The sequence below is a fragment of the Bos javanicus genome, chromosome 10 (assembly GCF_032452875.1).
Source record: "Bos javanicus breed banteng chromosome 10, ARS-OSU_banteng_1.0, whole genome shotgun sequence".
Taxonomy (NCBI): domain Eukaryota; kingdom Metazoa; phylum Chordata; class Mammalia; order Artiodactyla; family Bovidae; genus Bos; species Bos javanicus.
Window position 1 is genome coordinate 80,558,942 of NC_083877.1, and position 17,410 is coordinate 80,576,351.

At 43.7% G+C, this 17,410-nt stretch overlaps 1 protein-coding gene across 3 annotated transcripts in view; it reads left to right on the forward strand.

Annotated features, from left to right (window-relative positions):
- Nucleotides 1–12,245, forward strand: part of EXD2 (exonuclease 3'-5' domain containing 2) — a 55,624-nt gene extending 43,379 nt beyond the window's left edge. For all 3 annotated transcript variants that reach the window (XM_061429237.1, XM_061429238.1, XM_061429236.1), the window contains 5 exons: nt 3,967–4,298; nt 5,432–5,538; nt 5,793–5,928; nt 7,047–7,403; nt 9,744–12,245. In XM_061429237.1, coding sequence (XP_061285221.1) covers nt 3,967–4,298; nt 5,432–5,538; nt 5,793–5,928; nt 7,047–7,403; nt 9,744–9,960 — 1,149 coding nt within the window. In that variant the 3' untranslated portion in view covers nt 9,961–12,245. The remainder of the gene's footprint in view (nt 1–3,966; nt 4,299–5,431; nt 5,539–5,792; nt 5,929–7,046; nt 7,404–9,743) is intronic.
- Nucleotides 12,246–17,410: the final 5,165 nt, after the last annotated feature.

The following is a 17,410-nucleotide window of genomic DNA, read 5'->3' on the forward strand; positions in this document are numbered from 1 at the left end:
AGATTTTTTTTGAAATGTTTAGATCCTTGCATATCCATTTTTATTTATGAAGGAGACATTAAAGCACCAATTGAATCTACTGGCCAATTGAATCAAGTGCCAATTGATGAATGAATAATAAAATACAGTATATCCATACAGTAGAATATTATTCAACAGTTAAAAGGGTACATGCTACAACATGGATGAGTCTTGAAAACATTATGCTAAAAAGTGAAAGAAGCCAGTTACATAAGATCACATGTTGTATGAGTCCATTTATATGAAGTGTTCAGAGCAGGCAGATCTTTAGAGACAGAAAACAAATTTGTGGTTGCTTAGGACTGGAAGAAATAGGGGATGACTGCTAAAGGATATAAGAATTTTTATTGGGCTGATGAAAATGTTCTAAAATTGATATGATGAAGGTTGCACAATTCTGTAAATATACGAAAAATCCTGAGTCATGCAGCATCTCTAAAAGACATATTTGGGACAGTTGGAGACATTAGAATGCAACCGTGTATTATTGTATTTTGTCAGTGTTATAGTTCTTGGGTGTGACAGTGGTGTGCTTATGTAGGAGAATGTCCTTGTTCTTAGAAGATATGCACTAAAGTATTTAAGGATGAAGTATCATAGTAGCTGCAACTTAATATGGAAATGTGTTCAGCCAGAAGAGAAGTATTTGGTGTATGTGTATAAAGAGAGAAAGCACATGTTGGCAGCTGTGAATGTTAGTTGCCATTCTTTTCTGTAGGTTTGAAACTTTCAAAATAAAACACTGGGGAGAAAAGGTTAATTGCCACCAAATTTGAAACCAGATTTGTGATCCATATTGTTATGAAAATTCAGAATTTCCAGAGACTCTTATTCATTCAAAATGTTTATTGTTTTTTTTTTAATTATAACCATAATGACATTTAAAGAAATGGAATGAGAGCACAGCACATATAACCAAATTTTTTTGACTAGTGGGTTTTATTATCAGTAACTACAAATTATAATCAAATGTCAGTAACTGTAAGACTTTTCTCTCAGGCCACTCAGTTTTTCCAGACATGAATCTTCTAGTCTTCTACCCAAGAAGTATAAGCCCACAGCCTATATTCTGGTAGCTGAGTGGAAGAGGTGGTGCTGGTTATCTCATTATTTAATATGTAGATTTTCCCATAATCCCTCTTTTGCCTGATGACACTTTGCCCCCAACCTCTGCCACCCCTGATATTACTAGGTCCAGATCCTCTGTGATTTAGCCACTATATAACGTACACCTGTCAAAACCCAAACTCTGTACACTGAGTAAAACAAAGCAGTAATATGAGTTGATTGCAGTAACTCATGGGACCTGGTACTACATTTTTTTTGATTGCTAACTAATACTTCATTGTATGGATAGCCCACATTTTGTTTATTTGTTCATCATTTGGTAGAGTTTTGAGTTGCTTTCCTTTTTCTAGGCTGTTATGAATAATGCCACTCTGAATATCTGTGTATAAGTTTTTATGTGGACATACATCTTCAGTTCTCTTGGGTAAATAACCTACAATGGAATTGCTGAGTCATATGATAACTTTATGTTTAACTGTTTGAGGAACTGCCAAACTATTTTCCAAAGTAACGGTATCATTTTATAGTCCCACCAGCAATATATGAGGGTTCCAATTTTCCATATTGTGTTTGATTTGGTTTTAATTTATATTTCCCTAGTGACCCATGATGCTGAGCATCTTTCATGTGCTTATTGGCTAATGTTATATCTTCTTTGGAGAAATGTCTATTCAGATCCTTTGCTTACATTTTAATTGTGTCGTTTGTTTTTAAATTGTTGAGTTTTAACAGATCAATGTGTGTGTATGCATACATATTCTTTATATATTCTGGATGCTAATCTCTTATTAGATATATAATTTATAAATACTTTCTCCCATTTTCTGCAAATTTTCCTTTCACTTACTTGATGGGATCATCTGAAGCATGAAAGTTTTCATTTCGATGAGGTCCAGTTATCCATTTTTTCTTTTATTCCTGATGCCTTTGCTGTCATATCTAAGAAATTGTTGCCTGACCTAAAGTCATGAACACTTACTCTTATGTTTTCTTTGAAGAATCATATGTTTTAGCTCTTACACCTAGGTTCATAATTCATTTTGAGTTAATTTTTGTGTGATGTCTGAAGTAGGAGTCCAAATTTGTCCTTTTGCATGTAGATACCCAGCTATTCCAGCACCATTTATGCTGGAATTTCAATTTTCAATTTTCAATGCACCATTGAAAGTGCATTGGATTCCTTATCATTTGAAAATAATTTGTTAAAAAAGTACTCTGCACTCTTCACATTCAAACACCTTCTTTTCCAAGACTGCTTGCTGACAGATATGTAGATGGTTAAGTCTATGTGGAAAATTTTATCCAAATTTCTTTTTCTAGTATTCTGGTTTTTTTTTTGTTGTTGTTCTAAAAGTACACACAGAAAAAAGATCCATACTAATAGTGTTATCTACCAGGCTTGATTATTAAAGGTGAATTAAAGGAATTTTAATTAAAGTCCTTACATGCTTTGTTCAGTTCAGTTCAGTTCAGTCTCTCAGTCGTGCCTGACTCTTTGCAAGCCCATGAATCGCAGCATGCCAGGCCTCCCTGTCCATCACCAACTCCTAGAGTTCACTCAAACTCACATCCATCGAGTCGGTGATGCCATCCAGCCATCTCATCCTCTGTCGTCCCCTTCTCCTCCTGCCCCCAATCCCTCCCAGCATCAGAGTCTTTTCCAATGAGCCAACTCTTCGCATGAGGTGGCCAAAGTACTGGAGTTTCAGCTTTAGCATCATTCCTTCCAAAGAAATCCCAGGGCTGATCTCCTTTAGAATGGACTGGTTGGATCTCCTTGCAGTCCAAGGGACTCTCAAGAGTCTTCTCCAACACCACAGTTCAAAAGCATCAATTCTTCACTGCTCAGCCTTCTTCACAGTCCAACTCTCACATCCATACATGACCACTGGAAAAACCATAGCCTCGACTAGACGGACCTATGTTGGCAAAGTAATGTCTCTGCTTTTGAATATGCTATCTAGGTTGGTCATAACTTTTCTTCCAAGGAGTAAGCGTCTTTTCATTCCATGGCTGCAGTCACCATCTGCAGTGATTTTGGAGCCCCCCAAAATAAAGTCTGACACTGTTTCCACTGTTTCCCCATCTATTTGCCATGAAGTGATGGGACCAGATGCCGTGATCTTCTTTTTCTGAATGTTGAGTTTTAAGCCAACTTTTTCACTCTCCACTTTCACTTTCAAGAGGCTTTGTTAGGAAGAGCTATTAATAAAATTAATAGTTTTGACTACTTTTATTTATGACCAGCTTGCCTGTGCCTAGTTGCTTGAGAGAATGACTTACTGTTGTTAAATACATAAATTCCAGAGATGGACCCTTGTGACTTTTGATCTGAGGTCCATGTTTGAAGCTGTTTTTCTTGTTTTACACATCGTATTGATGTGTACAGCAGTTTGCTTCTGATCAGTAGTCACACAGGCCTCTTAATGAATCTTGGTGTTAGTTTTTCTAGATGATCACCATTTCCGAAGTGAAATTCATGTACTAGCTGTCAGACCTGTGATAAGTACCCTACCCCAAGCTGGAAGAAAATGTGTCCAGCAGGTTTGGGCAGATAGAAGATAGAAAACAGAAGATAGAAGACAGATAGCAGATAGAAGGAAACTTCACTGATTTATATAGATAGGAATTTCAAGCATGTAGAATAAGTCATTATTTTATCTATGTTACATGAGGATTCATTATACCATTTGATTTATTTTTGTCTAGTTTTAATTTTCTTTGTAATGCAAAGGTGTTAAGGAGTAGATGGTGCCTGAGTTACTGTGCATCTTGAGTTAGAATCTGGAAGCGGTCTCTTGTCTTTGTGACTGACTTTGAACTTGCTCTCTCTGGTTCGCCTTCTGGATTCTACTGATCTCTGACTTTTCTCTTCAGGTAATTTATGCTGCCAGGGATGCCCAGATTTCAGTGGCTCTCTTTCTCCATCTTCTTGGATACCCTTTCTCTAGGAATTCGACTCTAGAAGAAAACGATGACCACATTGTCTGGAGAAAAATCTTAGAGAAATGTCAGGATGTGGTAGATATCCCATTCCGAAGTAAAGGGCTTAGCCGATCAGGAGAAGAGGTTAATGGGGAAGCAACAGAATCTCAGCAGAAGACAAGAAATAAGAAGTCGAAAGCTGATGGAACGATGCCAGGCAACCAGCAAGGGAGAGACCCCAGAAAACATAAAAGAAAGCCCCTGGGAGTGGGCTATTCTGCCAGGTAACTGAGTTTTTCTGTGTCTGGTAGGTTCAGTTCCCCGGCCTGCAGCAAAAGGCATGATGCTTTACCCTGGGTCTGGGAAGAAAGCTCTCCAAGGATTTTTATTTTTCCTTTCCTTCAGGGACATTTGGAGCTAGCCTTTATTTGTGTACTTTTCCCTTTTATTTACCCTTCTACTGTTTTATTTTGAGCAGTGGAAGTGGAAATGAGGAGTGTTTAGCCTAGCTTCGTCACTGACCTCGATACAACCTTAGATCTGTATTCTATTATAGATGAGAAAAGTGAAAGTGTGGTCACTCAGTTGTGAACACTATGGACTGTGGCCCTCCAGGCCCCTCTGTCCATGGGATTCTCCAGGCAAGAATACTGAAGTGGGTTGCCATTCTCTTCTCCAGGGGATCTTCCTGACCCAGGGATTGAACCTGGATCCTCTGCATTGCAGGCAGATTCTTTACCATCTGAGCCACCAGGGGGTATAATTATTATTCCTTGCTTGCTTCAGGAGAGCAAAGTAACATGAAGTGCCTCAGACTTTTCAGGAGAAATGCATCATCTGATTTCTTACTCATTTGGTATTTGGTTATTTAGAATGGTATCCAGGCCCTAAACTTATGTTATTCTCTAGTCAATGAGAATTTTCCTGTACAGCTTATGTCTCTATTGCAGAATGATGACTAATAAATACTTTGGAGTGGAAGTTTGGTTCCTCTAAGCAAAATGCCTTTAGGAATTAGATGATTAGAGTGAGGCGAGTATTGCGTATGGGCCAGAAATAAATCCACAAGGCATTCATCATTTTAGCTTGAATTTTAATTGACTTGGTTTAATCAAGGGATTACAGGGAAGTTTCTTCATGTTCTGTTCCTGCTTGCTTTGATGGTAGAACCATGTAAACACTAATTTCCCAATCTATAAATATAAAAACTAATGGTATAAACTAATTCACTTTAATTTCTCTTTCCTAGCCCATTGTTGATGGAGGAATAAACATGGTTTCTCACCATTTTTTCCCCCCCATAAATGTAACGTATGACCCTATGAATGGCTTGGGTCACTCAGAATATAGGAAGGTAGCTGATACCTTGATCAATAGTTTGCTCCAAATTTTAGATTTCTCTCTCCCTTCCCCCCAGAAAATCACCTCTGTACGATAACTGCTTTCTCCACGCTCCAGATGGACAGCCCCTCTGCACTTGTGATCGAAGAAAAGCTCAGTGGTACCTGGACAAAGGCATCGGAGGTTTGAGATTCAGCCGTCATATTTGATTTATAATTGGGAGCATGTGGGTACTGACTGGAGTGGGGCTGAGATAAGGGAGGGGGTTGTGATGCATAGAAGGCAGAGAGCCCTAGAGACACGTGGGATGGAGCTGTTCAAAGCCCAGAAATAGTGATCTCTGCCCAGAATACAGCAGAGAACCACTGAGGTGGTGCTTCTTCCTGGGGGAGAGGTGGGCGGGCAGTCATGCTCTAACGCTGCCTCTTTCCTCTAAGAGCTGGTGAGTGAAGAACCTTTTGTGGTCAAGCTGCAGTTTGAACCTGCGGGCAGACCAGAATCCCCGGGAGACTACTACTTGATGGTTAAAGAGAATCTGTGTGTGGTGTGTGGCAAGAAAGACTCGTACATTCGGTAAGTGTCCAGCAGGGTGGGGCTGCCCTCTTGTCTGCCTCTGATGGAAGTAGCCCTTCAAGCCACATGCAGGGCCCTCGGCGGGCTTGGTTGAGGCTGCCCCTTTGGCTTAGAGACTTGTCCCCAGGGGGCATCTCAGTGTCCCCAAGAGCTTCGACACTCTGCCTGGCCTTGCTGTAGTGGTGCCTGCCACGACCCCCTGCCCCCCCACCGGAGCCAGTTTTTGGTTTTCAGAATGAAACACTCTTGTCAAAACAGTTTGTCATGAAGAGAGTCGTGCCCTTTTGCTCATGAAGGAACGGAGACCAGTTCCTTCAGAAGCTGCCTCTCTGTGTCCTTGCGATCCTCCCCTGAGTGGCTCACAGGCTTTGTGACCCTGGGTACATCAGTATCCAGGTGACCTGAAGGCACCCTCTGGAATAGTCTGAGATTATTCTGCGTCAAGGTCCCCAGGCAATGAAGGTGACGTTACCACTGGGCCCGGGTACGCAGACACCTGGGCTTTCTCCCTGGCTACTGAGGAGTGGTAACTCACTTGGCTCCTATCTCTCCTTGCAAAGTGAGACAAACAGTTGTGGTGGCCAGGAGTTTTCCCTGAGAGCTTAGTTTTCCTTAGAAGACAGTGATGGACTTCGATGAATAACCAGGGAAATAATTTGAGAGTAAAGGATTCTTCAGATGAAGGACACGGGCTCTTACAGGTCACCAGGCTTCCAAAATTTCGGGAGTAGTGGTTACCTGCTGCGTGCTTTGAGAGAGTTATTTTCCAGATGTTAAAGGCCATTAGAATTTCTTTTCATTTCTCAGATACTTTTCCGTTGGGGAGCACAGCCTTCCCAGAGGTGGCTATTAGCCTCTTCCTACCCCTGGCTTGCCAGAGGAGTTGGGGAGCCGGTGGTCTGCACTCACTTCAAGGAGAGGGGGACCCAAGGGCCGTAGGCAGGTGGGTGGAGACTGGAATAGGTAGTCGGGCCTTTACGTCATGGCTGTTGGGTTGCGGGGCCCCAGCTCCTCAGTCGTGTTTAGGCCCAGATCAGAATCCCAGTGGGGCACCTGCCGACTCCGTGCTCCGTCTGTGTTGTCGGCTAATGCGCGCTGCCTTGTGCCGGCTCCCTTAGGAAGAACGTGATCCCGCACGAGTACCGGAAGCACTTCCCCATCGAGATGAAGGACCATAACTCCCACGATGTGCTGCTGCTCTGCACCTCCTGCCACGCCATCTCCAACTACTACGACAGCCACCTGAAGCAGCAGCTGGCCAGGGAGTTCCAGGCCCCCATTGGCTCCGAGGAGGGCTTGCGCCTGCTGGAGGATCCTGAGCGCCGGCAGGTGCGTTCGGGGGCCAGGGCCCTGCTCAACGCCGAGAGCCTGCCTGCGCACCGGAAGGAGGAGCTGCTGCAGGGGCTGCGAGAGTTTTACTGCACAGACAGGGTCACGGAGGAGATGCTTCAGGAGGCAGCCAGCCTGGAGACCAGGTATGATCTGCGGTCCTGCTCAGAGGGGAGTGAGGACTGGTCTAGAGTCTTTACGCCAGCTGCTCGGTTTGAGTGCCTGTACGGCAGAAGCAGGTACCCTGCGGCAGCCTCGGGCTCACCCCACTAAGTGTGTGGCTCAAGATAACCAAGCACCTAGGACAGAGCAATCTGTTTGCTGATTAACTTTCTAGAGGAGACTTGCCTTCTGTCCTTGACTTTTTAAGATCATATCCATATGTCCAGCCATTTTCATAATGAGCAGGAGAGTTCAAAGGCACTGGAGTTGAACCTTATGCATTCTCTGCAGAAGGAAATCTTCTGGTCAGCACATAAGAGGAAAATCAGAGTCAAGAAATACCCCTCCAGTCTCTGGAGTCGCCTGTGAAGTACAGTGTGTGTGGTTTTGCATCTTTTCCTGTATCCAGGTCGGTGGGAATTGAGACACAGCGGTTCATGTTTCCTGTCTCTAACCTGCCCTCCAGGGTATTGGCCTGCTGAATGGCATGTTGGCCAGGATTGCTGTTAGTATTTAAATTACTTTTTATGTTTTTACTTCCTTGCTTGCTTTCTCTTTCCCCCTGAGTACCTAGTCGAATTCATTGAATTCATATCATTTAATTCAGTGTCCCTAGATGAGAGGCATTTTATAGTCCTGAGAAATGAATGGCAACATGGCCCAGATGATAAAAACTCTGGGCTGCCTATTATAGTTTGCTTCCTAACTTGTCAGTTCTTTCCAGGGATTGAAGTAATTGATAAGTTCACAAGTCCTGATAGTCCTGCTGGTTGCCTATAGTGTTTTGTTATTTTTTAAAAATACCCCCATAAACTTAATTATAGCAACAAATATTTATTGAACAAATTTTTATAGATATGCTAATCTATTTAGCCCAGTTAATAAACTTTATATTAATTGCCTTAATTATTTCTTATAACAACCCTGTGAGGTAGGATTTAGATTTCTTATTGGTTTCTGCTAACATTGTATCCTGTATTTTTTTAAATCTTTCAAGATTTAAAAATTATTCTTAAGACTATTTTCCAAACTTTATTTTAGATACCTCAAAATTAAGGTTAAGGTTATATTACAAATTAAGGAGACAGGCTCCTTTAACCAGTTCCCAAATGTATTTCTAAAACAGCTACATTTCCCCTTTTGGTGACCAGCCTATCTAGTAAATTCATCTTGCTGCCTTGGATGGGAGGGTGCTGGGCTTGGATGTCTAGGACCAAGAAGAACAGCTGTTTGAGGGAAGTTAGGCAAGTTAATGGTATGCTTGTGAGCTAAATAAGAAAATGCCCCACAAATACCTGGAGGGCACGAACAGGCTTGACGGGGAGGATTGAGAGTGGGGTGTAGACGCAGGGAGAAGAACTGAATCCCAGACAGAGAAAGCCTTTCATTCACAGGAGCTGGTGGCACTGTTCACAAGGCATCTTAGTGAGAAAGGAAGCAGGGCTTCATCTTCTCATTAAACAGCACGAGCTGTGCAACTGAGCAACCACGGTAGCATTTCGTTGTGACCAAAACACGTCTTGTGGATGTGGTTTGGCATTTCTTTGTATGAGAATGAAGGCACCAAAGAAATATGTCGCCTTTATTTTACATTCAAGTATTACACTGTGATGAAAACCCGGAACACGTGGGCTGGTTGAAGAGCTCATATAAAGACTAAGTATCGATCAGAATGAGTAGCTTAAAAGAAGGGCGAGGGACTTCCGTGGCGGTCCAGTGGCTAAGACTCTGCGCTCCCAGTGCAGGGGGCCCAGGTTCTATCCCTGGATCTGATAGAACTAGATCTGAACCCGAGTCTCCTGCATTGCAGATGGATCCTTCACCATCTAAGCTGCCAGGGAAGCCCTAGATCCCACAGGCCGAAGCTAAAGATTCCACACACTGCAATAAGATTGATGATCCTCCGTGCTGCAACTAAGACTCAGTGCAGTCAAATAAATAAATATTAAAAAAAAAAAAAGAAGGGTGAGCCGATAGGAAGGAAACCCTTGAGTAAGTGAAAGACCTCTGTTCTCCACCCATCATCCGCTAGGCAGTGGGCCCCCGCTAGTAGGGTTGAGCATTGTGCAGTGGCCTTCCCATAAGTATAGCTCAGAATCCCCAGATGCCTTCTCTGGGATTGATTGTGCTTAGTATGTTCGAACTATTTTTAGAAAGTCAGATATGGGAAAGATGTTTTTAAAAGCATCAAAGTAGCCGCCCCTCAGGAGTCCATAGCCTCTCTCTGTACCCCATGGCAGCCCCTTGGCCCACAGCACCTGGAGCTGTTGAGATGCTGTCCTGTGCTTGCTTTCCTCAGACCGTTGTCCTTCGTGTCTTGGCAGGATTTCCAATGAAAACTACATTCCTCACGGGCTGAAGGTGGTGCAGCGCCACACCCAGGGCGGGCTGCGCTCCCTCATGCAGCTGGAGAGCCGCTGGCGGCAGCACTTCCTGGACTCCATGCAGCCCCGGCACCTGCCCCAGCAGTGGTCGGTGGACCACAACCATCAGAAGCTGCTCCGGAAATACGGGGAGGACCTTCCCATCAAGCTGTCGTGATTGCCGTCTCCCTTCCGGGTTAGGACGCCTGGGAAGCTGGAGCCGGGGGGTGCCAAGTCACCTCTTCCTGTTTTAATGTCATTGTCAGATTCTGGTGACACAACTCACAATACTAACCCGTCGTGATCATCCCAGGATGCTTCTGGTGGAGCAAGGCTGTTGCTTTCAGGGGTGCTCCTGGTTTTGAATTTCAGCTGGGCAGAGTGAGAATTCTCTATTCCGCCCTTTTCTGGACAAACGGGAACCTTGGCCTTCATATTTTTCCCCTCTCCCTATAATGCTTTCCCTGTACAGGCGACACATGAAGGATTCTTCCTGAAGTGTCTTGTCAAGACTCTCAAGTTTTTAATATTTTTTTCTTCCCTGTCCAGCATGTTGGTTTATCTCAAACAGGAGCTGTCAAGTATTTCAATCCCATCTGGTTAGGAGGGAGAAAAAAATAAAACGTTCTTCTAGAGGTTGGAGAGGTAGAAGGGGGTTGGATTCATACTCCCAGCTCAGCCTCATGATTAGAAGTTCTTTGGCTTGATGCTGTGCTGGAGCTCACCTGGATGGGGATCCGGCCCAGCTGGGCTGCTTCGGTTTATTACACATCCTTGAAAATGCTCCCCTTTACTTGTTCAGGGCCAAGGCAGCAGCTTCCTGCCACGTGTTTTCACCCTAGCCCTGGAGGGGATTCTTTTTGGAAAGAGGCCTGGGTGGGCCACAGAGAAGCACGAGCACCACCTCCCTAGAGAACTTGGATGATTTGCTCAGCTTTTGGCTGTTTGTTGCAATCCTGCCCAGAACGTCAAGGTTTTTAGCGTAATCCCTTTCTGAGAGGAAGATTATCTTTTCTCAGAATCAGTATCTGGTCCCTTCAGTGTTCTGTGTTCTATCAGATTTGCAATACTGACCTCTTTTAAGCTCTTTAATTCTCTCCCAGAGCCATTTGGTCAGGTTGCAGTGAGAGGATTTCTCCATCTCCCATCTTGCCTGGGACACTGGGATTAATTAATCCGTTTTGATGTTCAAAACGGTGGTGTTTCTCATCTTTCTAAATGTGAGGCCACCACTTTGAGCGTAAAATCAACTTATTAGTGATTAGGATCTTTTTTTAAAGTATAAGGAAAACTTTCTTACCTTACAAGATTTTAACAAGCTTTAAAAAAATTTTTTATGGCCATAATTCAACAGGAACTCTGTTTTGGAGCTGTGCCTGAGTTGGTGATGGCTGCTCTAACATTGATAAGTAAAACAACTTCTAAGCACAAAGTTCATGAATTGTAAATGTAAAACTTTTTGCTTTATAACTTTGTAAAATCAGTGAATACCCTTGGGGAAGGAGATCTTTATCCTATAGGTCCCTGCTGTGTGGCAGCCCATGGTGTGTCCTAAGTCACTTAAGTTGTGTCCGACTCTGTGAGACCCTATGGACTGTATAGCCTGCCGGGTACCTCTGACCGTGGGATTCTCCAAGCAAGAATGCTAGAGTGAGTTGCCATTCCTTTCTCCAGGGGATCTTCCCCACCCAGGAATCGAACCCACATCTCTTACGTCTAACTTGCATTGGCATGCAGGTTCTTTACCACTAGCGCCACGTGGGAAGCCCATGGTATGTATGCACAGACTCCCCTATCCCATCCCACCCCACCCCACCCCGCCTCCCACCCCCACCCCTAGCTTTGACCCCTGGACAGCAGCCCACCACACATGCACATCTTGCATTTTTTTCCTCTTCCCTTCCCACTCGTCCTCAAATATGTGTTTTTGGGGTCTAAATCAAAAACTCTTGAAAACAAATAGTACCAGCTGCTTTGGGGGCCCTGTGTTCAGCACACTAGGTTGTTACGGGGCTGTCACTTCACTGGAGCCCGCGGCAGAGGACCAAATGGATGGGTGGTCGTCGTAGTAGTCAAGCTTGCCACAAGGGGGCGCCTGTAGCTCTTGCTTTATAAGCATTCTTGAGAAATAAGTGGCTTTTATACCGAACCTTGGACATAACTCACGACTTATGTTTCAGATTGTGTATATCTGGTTTTGAGTCATTTTGATAAGTTTTATAAGAAAAACCTCTTTCTCTTAAGAGAGTAGGGCACTCCCTTTCTCTTTCCCTGTATCCTCACACTTAGAGGTGAAAATCATGTCCTAAGAGGTCGTTTAAGGAGCTGTGGTTGCTGAGGGTAGAAGGAATGGGTTCTCCAGTAGAACTCCCTGCAGAGCTTAATATCACAGAGCCAGCAGCCAAGACAGAGGAAAAATCTGGACTATGGCACACGCAATCTCTGTCCTTTTTAGAACACACGCTGTTTAGATTTGAATCTTTTTGTGTTTTTAAATCAGCCTTGGACTTTAGCAGCCTGTCCCTAAGACTGACAATAGCTATCTCAAATGAGTCATTTTAGGGTAGGCATATTTTTAAATAATTTTTTCTTCTGATATAAAAGTCATGTGTATGCTTGTTAGAGATGAATCTAAAGAAAGAATGAAAATCCATCATCCCTCCGTGTAGAACAAACCTAATCTCTGCAGGCATGTTTATGAATTTCCTTTCAGTATTTAAAAATGCATATATTGTGTGTAGTATTTAAACAGGCTTGAGAGTCATATATATAGCTTAGTATCCTATTTTTCCTTCATTTAACCTGGTATCATAAGTAATTTCTTGTCTCTTTAAATCTTTGAAAGTAGATTTCCAGTAACTCTACCTTACTTTATTATCCATGCCCACACTGTTGAAATTTTTGGTTGCTTTGGATCCTTTGCTAATATCAATGATGTATGCAATGAACTTTTTTGTGTGTAAATCTTTGACTATAACTTTGCTAACTTATTTAGGTTAGAACCTTAGAAATTGGATTGCAAGGAGGGGGAGGCATGTTGCTGGAGTGAGTACAAATTGATATCCATTTTTAGGGGTTTCTGTGATGGGAATGTTTGCCTTTGACCCTTTCCCTCACGCCCTAGGGCATTCGCTGAGTTTCCTTCTCTGTGAGCAGCAGTGAGCAGACAGTGTCACAGCAAAGGCCCCTCTGATGTGCCTGAACATTACGATTGCAGCCTCAGAGTCTTTTTTCTGCTTCCCTTCTGCTCCCATCCTTCCTTGCCTCATTCCTCCTTGCAGCAGTGATTTTTGGAAATACTGTTTGTTTTAAAAGAAAATTGTAAAAAATATTAATTAAAAATAAAAAATTTTATTTTAAAATAAAGGTTATGGCCTTTCCCCCCCCCCCCCCCCCCACGGATAAACAAGCAATTACTGATTTGCCATCCTAAAGCGAACAAAGCATGATATTCAGGGATTTGTTTCCCTCTTAAGAGTGCAGCCATAAGTTACTTATTCTTATCCATGTCACAGACAGAGATCAGATGGCAAAATGTGTTCTGTTGAAATAAAGCCATTTTAATCCCTCATTTTAGACTCTCAGGAGCCCAGCAGACAGAAAGAGCTTTTGTTCAGCTTCCTATTCTAATGTTTGGGGCCCTAACATTTGACTATTATTTAAATTCTTTGTTATCTTACCTCTCTGAGTTTTTCATTCATTCATCTATTTTTTTCAATTCATTATGTCTCATCCTCTAAGAGGTACCATAGTTTCTCAGTTTACTAGTTTGCTAATTATTACGTATTTTAAAAGGATTCTTCTTTCTGGTCTCGTTTTTTCTGTTCTTTACTTGGTCATTTTTAGAGTACCTCATCCCTCAGGAATGCAGTTGAGAATCAGTTTTTCTTGGATGAGATAAACTATAAGAGGGTGTAAGAATTATTCTTGTATTGTTTTTGTTTAGTCACTAAATCATGTCTGATGTTTTTACCACCCCCCATGGACTACAACCGGGGCTCCCTAGGTATCGCTAGTGGTAAAGAGCCTGCCTCCCAGTGCAGGAGACTTAAGAGATGTAGGTTCGATCCCTTGGTTGGGAAGATCCCCTGGAGGAAGGCATGGCAACCCACTCCAATATTCTTACCAGAAGAATCCCATGGACAGAGGAATCTGGTAGGCCACGGTCCATAGATTTCCAAGGCGTTGGACACGACTGAAGCAACTTAGCGAGCACGCATGGACTGTAGCCGTCCAGGCTCCTCGGTCCATGGGATTTCCCAGGCAAGAATACTGGAGTGAAAAAAAGAAAAAAAGAATACTGAAGTGTTTTGCCATTTCCTCCTCCAGGAGACGTTCTCCACCAAGGGATCGAACCTACATCTCCTGCACCGGCAGGCGGATTCTTCACCACTGAGCCACCAGGGAAGCCCCAGTTCTCGTATAGTGGACTCTTGATTGGATAATGTAAAAATTATACATAATCCTCAAAATACTTTTTTTGGAACCGACTTACTCTTTTTAGGTATTCCCCAAGTTGCCCCCTCATGCTGGAGCCAAAAACCTTCCGTCTGTCCCCAGTCCTGGGGCAGTTTTGCATCAGGTGATGGAGCTGGACTGACACGCAGCCAAATGATCATTCCACTTGTTCAAAAGTACCTGTTCCACCCACTCTACCAGGGAGATGCCTTTGCCTGTGGCACCACGGCCCTTACTTAACTAGCAACATGTTATTTGGGAAAGTGGGAAGTACATTAGACCATTATTTCCTCCTCACTAGCCTTGTCTGTGTCCAACTTGGTTGTTGGCACCCCCAGTCACCAAATGGGCAATCCTGTGGGATAAGCAGGAGCTGACTTCCTGTGCACAGGGAGAGGGAGTGTTGGAAGCCCTAGTCCACACTTCCTGGGTGCTCCCTCTTCTAAGGCAGTGGTACTTGCCTTAGAAGGTCACTGTCGGACTGAGTGGAGATAGTTAATCTCACATCCTCCAGACCGAACTCAAGGCGTTTGCCCTCCTTGCAACTTCCTTATTTGCTTTTAATTCTTGATTTTTTCTCTTTTGCCTGATGGGTAGCCTGTTGCCTTCCTGCCAGCATAAGCTTCAAGAGCCGCTAAGTTTACAGTCAGCATTATTATCAACGTGATGTGTGGTCCAGATATTCCTGAGTTGTTAGAGGCTACTTACACGCTACACCTGCTTCCCAAAGATCTCCCTTCTCAGGTTGCAACATGCTGGGGCAAAGTTGGGATTCTGACTGCTCAGACCACCAGGGTATCTATTAAGTCCTGGATGAGAATCCGAAATTTGAGCTTAGTGAGCTGGTAGGGGTGGAAAGAAATAGGAGACTGGGACATGGGCAGTTTTAAAGAATGTACATTTATTTGGTTGGTGGGGGAGGATGGGAGCATAGTCCATGGACTTACCTTTTTTTTTAAATATAAATTTATTTTAATTGGAGGCTAATTACTTTATAATATTGTATTGGTTTTGCCATACATCAACATGAATCCGCCACGGGTGTATACGTGTTCCCCATCCTGAACCCCCCTCCCACCTCCCTCCCCATACCATCCCTCTGGGTCATCCCAGTGCACCAGCCCCAAGCATCCTGTATTATGCATCGAACCTGGACTGGCAATTTGTTTCACATATGATATTATACGTTTCAATGCCATTCTCCCACCCTCGCCCTCTCCTACAGAGTCCAAAAGACTGTTCTATACATCAGTGTCTCTTTTGCTGTCTCACGTACAGGGTTATCGTTACCATCTTTCTAAATTCCATATATATGCGTTAGTATACTTTATTGGTGTTTTTCTTTCTGGCTTACTTCACTCTGTATAATAGGCTCCAGTTTCATCCACCTCATTAGAACGGATTCAAATGTATTCTTTTTTGGACTTACCTTTATATTTTGCTTCTTGTGGCTCAGCTGGTAAAGAATCCGCCTGCAATGTGGGAGACCTCGATTCGATCCCTGGGTTGGGAAGATCCCCTGGAGAAGGGAAAGGCTACCCACTCCAGTATTCCGGCCTGGAGAATTCCATGGACTGTGTAGTCCATGGGGTTGCAAAGAGTCAGACACGACTGAGTGACTTTGACTTTACTTCAAACTCAATTGTATAGTGTATTGGAGGATCAAGAGGCCTTGGTGATAGTGTCTGGTTCTGGCCATCAGCTATGTGTCTTTGGACCAATCACTTAACTTTTTTGGATTCCTTTCTGTACCGATAAAACTAGGAGTTTGAATTAGCTGTGCCGTAAGGGGCCTACTAGCGTGGCATTCTGTAATACATCCCCCTGTTGTTTGATGTGGCGCTCTCCCGTGGGTGCTGTGTACCTTCTGCCTGGTTTCACATTCTCATCCCATCCCAGCCCTGGGAATGCAGCTGTGCATGAAGGGATGCGGGGTGAGGAAGCCAGGATGCCACGCTGTGTCCTCTCAGCCTGCTGACTAGGGCCAAGCCTGCTCCCTCCATCCGGAGCTCCACCTGGGGTCAAAGTACTCCTCTCACCAGAGATGCACTGAGTGTGGCCTTAAGGAACTCACATTTCTATTCCGTTCACTATATGACAGTAAAGAAGAGAAATCTTTATCTTCACCCACATTGCCAGTGCCGTAAGGCTTAATAAGAAATTGGCATGGAATAGAAATGAGGCATCTTTGCCAAGTATTGTAAATGGGAGGATGTTGGGGAGGAAGAAAACAAGGTTTCTCATTTAAAGATCGGAGATGTTGAGGCTGTGCCATAGAGAGAGAATTGAATAGAACTGGGCACTTGGAAAGGAAAACGTTAAATCAGTAAGTTAATATTCTCTTTTTATGCTGTCAGGACTACCTAAGAAAATTTGAGGGGTCCACTGTGTTAACACATTGTTCTCCATCCATGCGTCCTAAGACAATTAACTGCCAGGGACACTTGAGAAGTCTCTAGGGCCTGCCTTTCTATAACCCTGACCCACCTGGGCCTTTGTCCTGCTTACCTTTCTGGCCACCAGCGAGACAGACACATGCAAAATGTAAAGATTGTATTTTATAAGCTACCAAGAGACATTTTCCCCTCTGTGTATCCATTCTCTGTGACCTGGCAAAAGATACATATTCCAGTCCATCATTGTGCTTCATTTCGGTCCCAAAGAGGTTATGGTGTATTGGCTTTGTGTTGCATAAATTTTGTACCAAGTATGCTAAACTTGAAGCTCTTTTCACAATAATCACTTCAATGTAGACATGAGTCCCCCTTTTTCTACCATATTGGGGTCATTTTGTTGTTGTTCTGGATCAACGAACAGATTGCCAAAAAGGAGGCTAACGTATATATCTCTCCCCTCTCCTAAAATGTAGACATCTTTTGTTTTATCTCCAGCTTCCCTGATAGCTCAGCTGGTAAAGAATCCACATGCAATGGGGGAGACCTGGGTTGGGAAGATCCCCTGGAGAAGGGATAGGCTACCCACTCCAGTGTTCAGGCCTGGAGAATTCCATGGACAGTCCGTGGGGTCGCAAAGAGTCGGACATGACTGAGCGACTTTCACTTCACTTTGTTACATCTCACAGCGCCAACTGGAGCCCCAGTCAGTTGGCTCAGTTCCTTTCCAATCAAGATCTGTATGTTTGGCCCTGGAGGTTTGGTCAGCCCGAGCTG